The 11,497-nt window shown below is 51.5% G+C and overlaps 1 protein-coding gene across 1 annotated transcript; it reads left to right on the forward strand.

Moving 5' to 3' along the window:
* The first annotated feature begins 212 nt into the window (after positions 1–212).
* On the forward strand, positions 213–6,370 carry BATF2 (basic leucine zipper ATF-like transcription factor 2). Its single transcript, XM_082626857.1, is given in 6 exon segments — positions 213–234; positions 1,230–1,316; positions 1,576–1,680; positions 4,679–5,257; positions 5,259–5,298; positions 5,301–6,370. Coding segments are annotated over 5 exon segments (786 nt in total). The 5' UTR covers positions 213–234; positions 1,230–1,298; the 3' UTR covers positions 5,345–6,370.
* Positions 6,371–11,497: the final 5,127 nt, after the last annotated feature.

The raw sequence follows: 11,497 nt of genomic DNA on the forward strand, positions 1-11,497 counted from the left end.
ATGAGCCAACCCAAGCCTGGGATTCTGAGCAGCCGGTGGCTTTAGGAGAAACTGAAACTTGGCTTGCTGGGGGTGGAGTGGTCACGGAGGATTTAAAGAGCTGCCACTTCCTTGGGTTCCCAGAGGGTACTGGCAGGTCACAGCGGCAGAGGGACACCCTGAACCGGGTGTGAGCCTCTGTTCTCCTGCCCCACCATGCACCTCTGTGGGGCTAATGGGCCGCTGATCAGGATGGTGAGTACAGGGGCCAGGTTCAGGGGATGAGAAGGGGAGTATGCCCCAGGGTGCCCGGTGCCAGCTCTGTTCACATGGGCTGTGTGGCCGAGGGCTCACACACCCTCTCTCTGGGCCTTAGTTTCTTCAGGGGATTGGATCGAGGGCTTTCCTGCTCTCCCACTGCAGATCCAGCCTCCGGTTTAGAACTTAGCCTCTGAATACTGCTGTCTCCTAACCTACCTGTTCGCTCACTGCCATTACAGGAGCCTTCTCTTTCCTCCCCGAGTTCTCTGGCCATGGTTCCCTTGGAACCTTGCCTCTCTCCCAGGACCCAAGTACCAGAGGCCCACCCACTTCTCTCTCTGCACGTCTTTCCCCCAGGCTCCAGTCTCTCAGTCCCCACATCACCAGGAAGGGGCCTGCTATGGCCATGAACCTAGGAGCACAGAGTCCTCCACCAGGGAGGCCAGGGTCTTGCCTGAGGTCCCTACACTCAGAACACACCTCCCAGAGTGACCTGTGGGAGGGCGGGTTGGGCTGTGGGGTCTCCAATGTTCCCTCTTGTCTGACCTTCCAGAGCCCTGGGCATTTGGGTTAAACATTTCATCTAAGTTTCATGAACCCCAGTATAGGGGGAGGGTCACAGCTGTCAACCTTTGAGTCCACTCTTCTACCAGAAGGGACTCGATTCACCCATTCTAGGATGCTGTCCCCCTAGAATGCGAGCAACTTGAGGGCAGGAAGTTTTGCCTCTTTTGTTCGCTGCTGTGTCCCCATAGCTCAGTGTGTGGCACATAGTAGGTGCACAAGAAATATTTCTTGCATAAGTGAGTATCAGCTTTGGGCCTGAGCTAGGCATGGGAATATGGAGTGAAATCAGAACCCCCACCCTGCCCTTACAGACAGAGCTCATGGCTAGAGAAATCAACACCTTGACCGTGGAAGCAATAGCGATCAGAACAAGAGCGGCTGACTTTTATTAACCCCTGCCTGCTTTATGTCCTGTGAGGAAGGCGCTGGTGCCTCCACTGTATGGATCCGGTAGCTGGGCACAGAGAAGTGAGTGATCTGCCCAGAGCAACATGGCTGATAAGGAGACGGTGGGTGTGAAGTCGGTCCTGTCTGGGTTTGAATCCTCGCTTGTGCTGCCCCATTGTGAGCTGTGAGCAGGACACGTGGGTGAGGCTGGCAATCCACTGAGGAGTGCTGTGTCTGCGATGGGGTGTATGGACACCGGGGGAGCCAGAGAGAGCTTCGAGGAGAAGGGGGACCCTCGGGGACTTGATTCAAGAAGGGTATGGCTTTACAGCTAGCCAGCCCCTGCCAGGACCCCTGAGCTTTTGGCCTCTCTCCCTACAGGACCCTGAGGAACATCAGAGGCAGCTGAAGAAGAAACAGAATAACCGTGCAGCCGCCCAGAGAAGCCGGCAGAAGCACATGAACAAGGCGGATGCCCTGCACCAGGTGGGGGATGCCACCCTTCCCATTCCTGATGTCACTTACCTGGCCCGGCCACCTCTTCTCTGTCCCGCCTATGAGCAGTTCCCCCTGCACTGCCGTATGTGCCAGGGGGCCTGAGTTTGGGAGGAGGGAAGGGTTTTGCAAATGAGATTTGGAAATTCCTGGGTGTTGAGTGGAAACCGTGTGCCAGACACACGCTGGGCTCCAGGGACATGACGGTGCATCCTCAGCCCGGGCCTACCCTCAAGGCACCCCCAATCTAGGGGGAGGAGACAAGGAGGGAGGCAAACAGGGAAAACCTGGCTCAGTGACCAGCTGAGGCACTGGTTACAGTCCAGCTCCTGGCCCCTCCCCACCCAGGAGCCACCTCAAGAGGTGCTGCACTCTGATGGACAGGTTCTGATGGGGGTGGCCAAGACCACGCTGTGAGAAACCGGTTCAGGGTTAAGATGGGCTGGCTTTAGAGTCCCAGCTGTGGCACTCATTAGCTGCAAGTCACTTCCTTCACTGAGCTTCACTGTCCTCATCTGAAAACGGGGACAATAATCCCTGCCCACTGGCAGGACCCTTGTGGAGACTAAAGGAGGCAAAGGAGCCCGGTGGGAAGGGGGGGTCTCCACTTACACTTGCCTCTTCACCTTGGATGATAACCTGACCTTGGATGGTAACCTGACCTTGGAGCTTCCCTTCTACCTCTATGCAGAGAGAAAGGACACCACCAGTTCCATCCCAGGGGGACGATTAGGCTGGGTTCAGGACCTGGCCTTTGGGAGGGCTGCATACATGTTAGTCCTTATAGCAATGAGTAAAATTCAGAGCCCTCCACACCCAAAGGCCCTACACTCTCTGTAACCCCGCCCCCACTTGTCCACTGTCCTCTCCTAACATCCTACACCCTGTTCTCTCTGTCCCTTCACTGGCCAAGCATATCCAACCTCAGGGGCTCCCCCTGGCTGCTCCGTCTACCTTCAGACAGCAGCCTAGCTAGATCCTCACTTCTTTCTAGTTGTTGGTTCAAATGTCACCTCCTCAGAAGGAGGTGGTCTTTCCAAACATCTGATCTAAAGAGACCTCTCCTATTACTCTGCTTTATTTTTCTGGTTAGTACTCACTTCCTATCACATATTTAGATGTGATCATTGCTTGTCTTCCTCACCAGACTGTAAGCACTCTGAGGGCAGGGAACTATTCTGTTCCCTGCTGTTTCCCCATCACCTGGACCAGTGCCTGACAAATAGAAGGGACTCAATAATTCCCTGTGGAGCGATTCATAGAGTCAGGATAAAGTGCTTTGGGAACACATAGGTGGGAGCAACACACTGGTAGTTGGGTCAAGGTGATATAGAGGTGAAGCCTGAACTGGTTTTCAAGGATGAATGGGAGTTTTCCAAATGGATGAAGGTAAGAAAAGGCATTTCAGGCAAGCGAAATAGGGCTGGCATGGCCATAAGAGAGTAGCACCCTGTAGAATGTATGAGAATGAGGACTGATGCCCAGGATGGTGCCTGCCTGGCAGCGGTAGAGACTTCCTGCGTTCGTTGATTCCTTCCTTCCAGAAATCCCTATTGAGTATCTCCTGTGTGGCAAGCACAGTTCTAAGCATTGGAGATACAGCTGTGACTACAGCAGACAAAAGCCCAGCTCACCCTCCCCAGGGCTCATATTTTCATGGGGGAGCTGGACAAATAAATGACCTATGAGGTCTTTGGGATATCAGATGGTGATACGTGCTTTGGGAAAAAGTAAAGCAGGGAAGAGGGAAGGGACTGGGGCACGTGGGGTGATAGAAACCTAACTAGGGAAGCCGTCCCGGAGGAGGTGACATTTGAGCAGCCTGAAGATGGCGAATGAATGAATGAGTGAACGAAAGAGTGAGGAGTGAGTGACTCAGTTTCTGGAGGTGAATTGAAGCTTTTGGAGAATTTAGGTGAAGGGTGACCTAATGACATGTTTTTAAAATGTCCCCACATTCCACGGCAGAAACCAGCTTGGGAGTGGGGCTGCGGGTGGCTTTGAGGCCTGTTAGAACTTTGAGTCCATGGCTTAAGCAACATTTTAATGCAAAACACCCTTGCAGCTTCTTCTTTTGAAAAGTGTCCATAAAGGGGGGTAGGTGGGGGAGGGGACCAAAGGAAGTCACTGAGCCTGATGAGCTGTGGAAATAGAGTTCCTTCTGCGTTTTCCACCATTGTTGTCATCATAAATGGTTGTTTAGAACTGCACGTTGATTACTGTCCCACTGGGTTCTCAGAACCCAGGGTTCAGCAGAACAGAACCTAAATGTGGAACAGAACACACCTGTGCTGCCAACCTGTAAAACATGACCCTGGACTCCGGCCACGGTGCCTCAGTGGGAAAGTTCTGGGCACTGGGGAGGTCTGGCAGTGGCACTAAGCCGCCTAGAGGTGTCCAGGACAGAGGACATCTAAGTTGTCAAAAGAAGGCCATGTCAGGATTAGCCCGAGGATGGGGGTGCTGGAAGTGTCCAGGCAGGGGAGAACGGAAATGTGGCAAGGAAGCAGCGTCCATATGGGGAACAGGAAGTAGGGGCATCAAGAGAAGTCGGAGAGATAAAACTGGAGGTGTGAACTGGGGCCACCATGCACAGGGAGTCATGAGAGACTTCAAAGGGCTTTAATGTTCGATTAATGACGCAATCACCCAATGTCTCCTCTGGGCCAAGAGATCTGGGTGGTTTGGGGGGCACACAAGTTAGGAGGCTGGTGGAGCTCCCAGGTGAGTGGAGATCCCAGGCTGACTAGCTCAGGGACCTGGCAGCAGGGATGGAGAGCAGGCAGATCTGAGCCCTAGCAGGAGGGTGAGCTGGGGGGACTTGCTGATGTTACGGAAAGTTGGCCAGAGAGTAGCCAAAGGGCATTCAGACGGCGGTGGTATCCTTCCTCCTAAATCGAGGACCCTGGGGGATTGGGAAATAGGGCTCTTACTGGGCCCCTGATTCTGGCTGACATAACGTTCCCCACCCATCTGCTTCTCCCCCCAGCAGCATGAGTCACTGGAGAAACACAACCACACCCTGCGGAAGGAGATCCAGGCCCTTCAGGCTGAGCTGGCGTGGTGGAGTCGGACCCTGCACATGCATGAGCGCCTATGCCCCATGGACTGTGCCTCCTGCTTGGCTCCAGTGCCCCCTGGCCGCTGGGGCCAGGCTGAGTGGCCCCCAGGCCCCGTGCGCCCTGGACAACATGGCTGCCAGGAAGAGCCAGACCCGTTTCGGACCCCGGTCTCCTCTCCAATGGCTCTGCAGCTCTCTCCAGATCCACAGCCTCATGGTTCCCTTGGCCTCCTCTTGTCCCCTCTGCCCTCACTGTCCCTTGGTCCCACCCCTGTCACTGCATCCTCTGCCCAGCCGTCCCCTAGCCCTGTCCAATCTGCCTCGCCCACTGGCTCCGGCCTGCTGAGGTCTTCCTCCAAGCTCAGCACCCTCCTGCCCAGCCCTCCAGCCCAAACTCCCCCTCTACAGTCCCTCGGGCTGGAGCACCCCACCAGGGGGAAGCTGGCGTCCTCAACCCACAGCCCCTCAGCTACTCTGGGGCTGGGTTCTCTGCAGGGCAGGGAGCATAAAGCCTGCTTCCTCAGCAACAGATCGGCAAGGGCCCCACCCCCTCTGGCCTTCCCCCTGCTCTCCTATGCTCAAGTCCACTTCTAACCCGCCCCCCAGAGCTGGGCTGGCCCCTTCCTTGGACTCAGGAAGGAGCCTCAGCACATGGGCATCTCCTCTGTTGCCACTGGAAGCTGCCTTTATTGGCTGACCAGCTGAACCAGTATTTCACCAGGGAAAGGAAGCCGTCACTGTGTGCCCACCACTCTGCCAGGTCCTGTCACCGCTACTTTCTTATTTCAACCTCATGGTCATCCTGCAGAATCCAGATTGTCAGTCTATTTTTCAGGAGTGGGAAGGAGACAGGCTCAGAGAAGCCAAATGACTTGCCTAAGGTCACACAGCCTTTCTTGGGACCTGAAACACCACGATCTGCTCCTCCTTCTCCTAGTGGGATCATGGCTCAGGCACCCCAGGGGCTGAAGTCCTAGAAACTGAGAACTGGTGTGAGAGGTTTAAGTGCTGGGAGTGGGGAGGGGCTCTCCCTTCTGCTTTGTGATTCCCAGGGCCACAGAGCCCTGCAGTCTCTGAAACCTTGCCCTCGCTGCGGCTCGTCCAGAGTCCAAGCCTGGGGGAGGGAGGGGCCAGGCAGGAGCCCAGAAGTGAATTCTTTCTGTTCTTTTCAGTGCCAAAGAACTGAACCTGTGGGTTGGAGTTGGGGACAAGCCTGAAGCAGTCCCCCCCTGGGATTTCTACATGCTGAGTACCCATAGCCATACCATGACCTTGGGGAGATTGCAAAGGGTTAGCTCTCCAGGCTATTCCCCAGTAACTCCCTGCCTCCCCCCTTCTCCCAGGGCCATGGTGGATGGACTTCTGAGAGCATTCATGTCATGCACAAAAGGCAGGTGGAAAGAATGAGGGAAGGACCAGGTGCAAAGTTATGTTTAAGCAAGTGCTGGACTTGAACCTGGCCGCGGTGAGAACTGTCTTCTCCGGTATCACCCCCATCCCTGTGCAGCCCTCAGACCCTCATTACCCTCAGGCCCCTCTGAGCAGTGCCCCTCATTGCTCTTTGGCCTGATGGCAGCTGGAAGAGCAGGGGCTTGGGGCTAGGTGGGAGCTCAGCTGTAGCGCCTGCTCGGGGATGGGGGTGGGGTGGGGGGTGGCGGGTTCTCATTCAGACTCAGGACAAACACTGTAAGGGGCCTGAGATGAGAAACTCCAGCTCTTTACCCAGATTTTCACACACATGTAAACAGACACTATGCTAGTATTTGACACACTCCAGGATGCTGAGTACAAGTCTTAGTACCTAGACTTTATGGTAAATAAAGTGTTGTCCAATTCTTTTTGCTTTGGTTAGTTGTTTAAAGCTCTGGCTGTACCTTGTACTCTTGAAACCAAAAGGCCTTTGCAAGAAGAGGGAATAGTCTAGAATCTCAGAGGCAGGTGACCCCTTGTAGACCTCCTAATCCAACCCCCCCTCCCATATTGCAGATGAGGAAACTGAGGCCTCGAGATGGGATGGAAGTGCTTGGACTCATACAGTAAAAGGAGGTGTCATGGCCACAGGATTGTGGATGGCTGCAGAGCTGGGGTCACCAGTAGGTTCAGGGAGAACAGACTGGTGGGAGGGAAGCCAAGATGCTGTTGGTTGGAGGTCTGGGACAAGAGTAGATTATGATGTACGGTGCTCCAGGACTCACAGGGAGATGAGGATACTGTGGCCTGGCTTGTGTCTATATACCCTAAAATTTGTCAGGCACTCTGTGTTTAACTCGGGTTAACTCAATGATGACTCTAATAACTCTGCAAGGTAGATATAGTTATTACCCCTCTGTTTGGAAGGGGAAAGTGAAGCCCAGAGGTGTTAAGGTCACATAGCTAGGAAATGGTATATTGTCAATGTAACTTTAGGAGCACTTAACCACAGGTGATCCTGCCTTCTGCCTTCCCGGAACTTTCCCTGTAGGCCCTGAATGGAGGGGCCGAAACATGCCCATAGATGTGACCCAAGAAGGTAAAACCCTACTTTAAGCTCAAAACAAGTAAGAGAGGGGAGTGACTTAATTAACGTTGGTACACTCATACCCTGAACAGATGCTAAGAACAAAGAATGCTTTGAAGAATGTTTAGTGAGGTGAGAAGATGCTTACGACAGACATATCAAGCAGAAAAAATAGAATGTGCAACTGTCACTATAGTGTGATATTATGTTTGTTTAAAAAGATAGAATCAAAGGAGTGCAAGGAGGTGTTGTAGATTCTTGAGGAAGATGAGCCAATATCTGTGAATTCCCAAACTGTAAACACAGCTACCACTGTAGCAGAAGCCTTCCACATGGTTGAATATATCCTAGAGATCTGTATCTGGGTGTATCTATTGCTGCGTAACAAATTATTCCAAAACTCAGTGGCTTAATCAACAAACATTTATCATCTCAGTCCCTGTGGAGCGGGAATCTGGGCACAGCTTAGCAGGTACCCCTGGCTCAGGGTATCTCATGGGTTCCAATCTAAGTGTTGGCTAGGGCTGCAATCATCTGAAGGCTCGAGTGGGAGGATCCACCTCCAAGCTCACTTGTGTGGCTGTCTGCAGGCCTCAGAAGGTCCACCCCCAAGCTCATTCACAAGGTTGTTGGCAGGATTGAGTTTCTGGAGGGCTGTTGGACTGAGGACCTCAGGTTCTTTTTAATATTTATTTATTTATTTGGCTGTGCAGGGTCTTTAGTTGCAGCACACGGGATCTAGTTCCCTAACGAGGGATCAAACGTGGACCCCCTGCACTGGGAGCACAGAGTCTTAACCGCTGGACCACCAGGGAAGTCCCCCTCAGGTTCTTATAGGCTGTTGGTTGGAGATATTATTTCCTTGCCACTTGGGCCTCTCCACAGGGTCACTCAACATGGCAGCTGCTTCCCTCAGAGCAAGTAAGCTAGAGAGTGAAAAAAGGTGAGTGATACAGAAGCCATAGTCTTTTTGTAACCTAATTTCAGACATGACATCCTGTCACTTTTACTATATTCTACTGAGTAGAGACAATTCACTAGATCCAGCCCATGCTCAAGAAGAAAAGATTACACAAGGGCATAAAACCCAGGAGGCAGGATCACTGGGGGACATCTATCTTAGAGGCTGCCCATCACACTGGGTGAGAACCAGCACTTTCTTGGGTCCCTTCTTTTTCCTTTTATCATCACCCCTAGCAGCTGGCTTTCTCTGGGGAGACCATTTCTTTAGAAGGAAACAATTTTGAACCTTTTGCAGCAGTGGCAATGCCCCTAGAGTGGGCAGAGAGGATCTGGTAGGTTTGAGGCTACAGCAAGGCTAGAGACCCACAGCCTCAAGTCAGCCTTGCAGCGAGCACAATGCAGACGCTCAGTCATCAGAAAGACCTTTGAAGTGATGCATGAACAGTCAGTGCTGAAATAGCAGGTAGGTGTAGGCCAAGAGTCTTCTATGCTTTGAAAAGTAATCACTCACTGGAGGACTAAAGTTTAAATTCAATTTAAACTCTTTGAGCTATTTTTTTTCTGGTATTCACCTCTATAGTGGGTTGAATGGTAGCTCCCTAAAAGATAAGTCCACCCATAGCCTGTGAATGTGCCCTTATTTGGAAAAAGGGTCTTGCTGATGTAATTAAGTTAAGAATCTCAAGATTAAATCATCCTGGATTGTCCAGGTGGGCCCTAAGTCCAATGACCAATAAGAGGGGGTCCCTAGTAATGGGAAGAGAAGACACAAAGAAGAAGGTCATGTGAAGACAGAAGCAGAGATTGAAGTTAGGCAGCCTCAAACCAAAGAACATCTGGAGCCTCGAGAAGCTGGAAGAGGCAAAGAAGGCTTCTCCCCTATGGAACTTCAGAAGGAGCAGAGAGAGCCGTGAGGAAGCTGTTTCACTCATCCAGGTGAGTAATGGTGGTGGCCATGACCAGGGGGTAGCAGGGAGGTGGTAAGATGAGGTCTGATTCAGGGTGTGCTTTATACATAGAGCTGATGGGATGTGCTCATGGATTGGACGTGGGGAGAGGGAGGAAGGAAGGATGATGCTGCAACTTGGGGCCTGAGCAACTGGCGGTTGGTAGTGCCAAAGACCAAGAAAGATTGGGAGAGGAGCAGCTTGGAGTGGGTGTGTGTGGCGGGGAGGGGAGATCTGGAGGCCTGTTTTGGCCATGTCAAGTTTGAGATGCCTATTTGCCATCTAACTGAATAGAAAAGAGTTTGGCAATTAGGGGAATGGTCAAGACCGGGTATATAAATTTGGAAGCCAGCAGTGTACAGATGGGTGGGTGGACACTGGGGACCAGATAAAATGATCTGTGAAGGCCCTTGCAGCTGTGTCTCTATGTGGGCCTCCTCTTCTTGTGCCCCAGAGCTCTCTCAGCCTGGCACTCCTTCCCTCTTGCATGCTCAGAATCTGCCCCCATCCTTTCTCGTCAAATGCTTCTTCCTCCAGGAAGCCTCCTATGACCCTCCAAGATAAAAATGACCCCCTCAGGCTCCTCATCACACCCATGTGCCTTTCACCAGCATCTATCATTTTCCTTCTTGTGTGACTGTGGCTTTTTTTTTTTTTTTTGCGGTACACGGGCCTCTAACTGTTGTGGCCTCTCCCGTTGTGGAACACAGGCTCTGGATGTGCAGGCTCAGTGGCCATGGCTCACAGGCCCAGCCGCTCCATGGCATGTAGGATCTTCCTGGACCGGGACACGAACCCGCGTCCCCTGCATCGGCAGGCAGACTCTCAACCACTGCGCCACCAGGGAAGCCTGACTGTGGCTTTTTATCTTTCCATCTCCTTCAATGGCAGCAACCAGTCAAGCCCTCCATGAGTACTTTTAAACAGCTCATTCATTAGGAGGCAGTAAAGCATGATGGTGAGAGAGCTTGAACTCCAGGGTCAGATAGGACTGGGTTCATGTCCCAGCTCCACTACTTCCTGGCTCAACTTCTTCAGGCCTCAGATTTCTTATCTGAAAAATGGGAACTGAAAAATGTACCCACCCACAATCTACCCTATGTATATGTGTATACATATCCATATATACATGTAAATATAATATATATTATATATATTATAGAAAAGCATATGTTCACCAAAAGACATGAACAGAATTTTTATATCAGGAATATGGATAAGGGTAGAAAACTGGAAACAACCCAAATGCCCCATCAAGAGTATAATGAATAGAGACTTCCCTGGTGGCGCAGTGCTTAAGAATCCACCTGCCAATGCAGGGGACATGAGTTCGAGCCCTGGTCCAGGAAGATCCCACATGCTGTGGAGCAACTAAGCCCGTGCACCACAACTACTGAGCCTGCGCTCCAGAGCCCGTGAGCCACAACTACTGAAGCCCGTGCACCCAGAGCTGGTGCTCCTCAACAAGAGAAGCCACTGCAATGAGGAGAAGCCCGTGCACTGCAATGAAGAGTAGCCCCCACTCGCCACAACTAGAGAAAGCTGCAATGAAACCCATATAGCCAAAAATAAATAAATTAAATAAATAAATTTATTTTAAAAAGTATAATGAATAACTTGTGGAATATTTTACACTAGGTAATGCTACACAGTAACAAGAATGAACAAACTGCAACTATATGGAATAATGTGAATAAACTTCACAAACAAAATGTCTGGCCATAGAAGCCAGACACAAAAGTGGAGACAGTTTGTATGATCCACTTACAAAGTTTAAAAGTAGAGGGCTTGCCCGGTGGCGCAGTGGTTGAGAATCCGCCTGTCAATGCAGGGGACACGGGTTCAATCCCTGGCCCGGGAAGATCCCACATGCCGCAGAGCAACTAAGCTCATGTGCCACAACTACTGAGCCTGTGCTCTAGAGCCCGTGAACCACAACTACTGAGCCCGCGTGCCGCAACTACTGAAGCCCATGCGCCTAGAGCCCATGCTCCACAATGAGGGAAGCCACTGCAATGAGAAGCCCGTGCACCACAACGAAGAGTAGCCCCCGCTCGCCACAACTAGAGAAAGCCCACGTGCAGCAACAAAGACCCAACACAGCCAAAAATAAATAAATTAATTAATTAAAAAGAAAAAGTTTAAAAGTAGAAAAAAGCTAATCTATGCTGTAAAAAGTCAGGGTTATGGTTACAGTTGGAGGATAGAACCTCGAAGGGGGACAGGAGGGGCCTTCTGGGGTGTGATAATGTTCTGTTTCTTGAGCTTTGTGGTGGTTACATGAATATATTCACTGTACGAAAATTCACTGAGCTGTATGTTTATGATATGTGCTCTTTC

This window comes from Mesoplodon mirus (genome assembly GCF_964341445.2).
Source record: "Mesoplodon mirus genome assembly, chromosome: 7".
In the NCBI taxonomy this organism is placed as follows: domain Eukaryota; kingdom Metazoa; phylum Chordata; class Mammalia; order Artiodactyla; family Ziphiidae; genus Mesoplodon; species Mesoplodon mirus.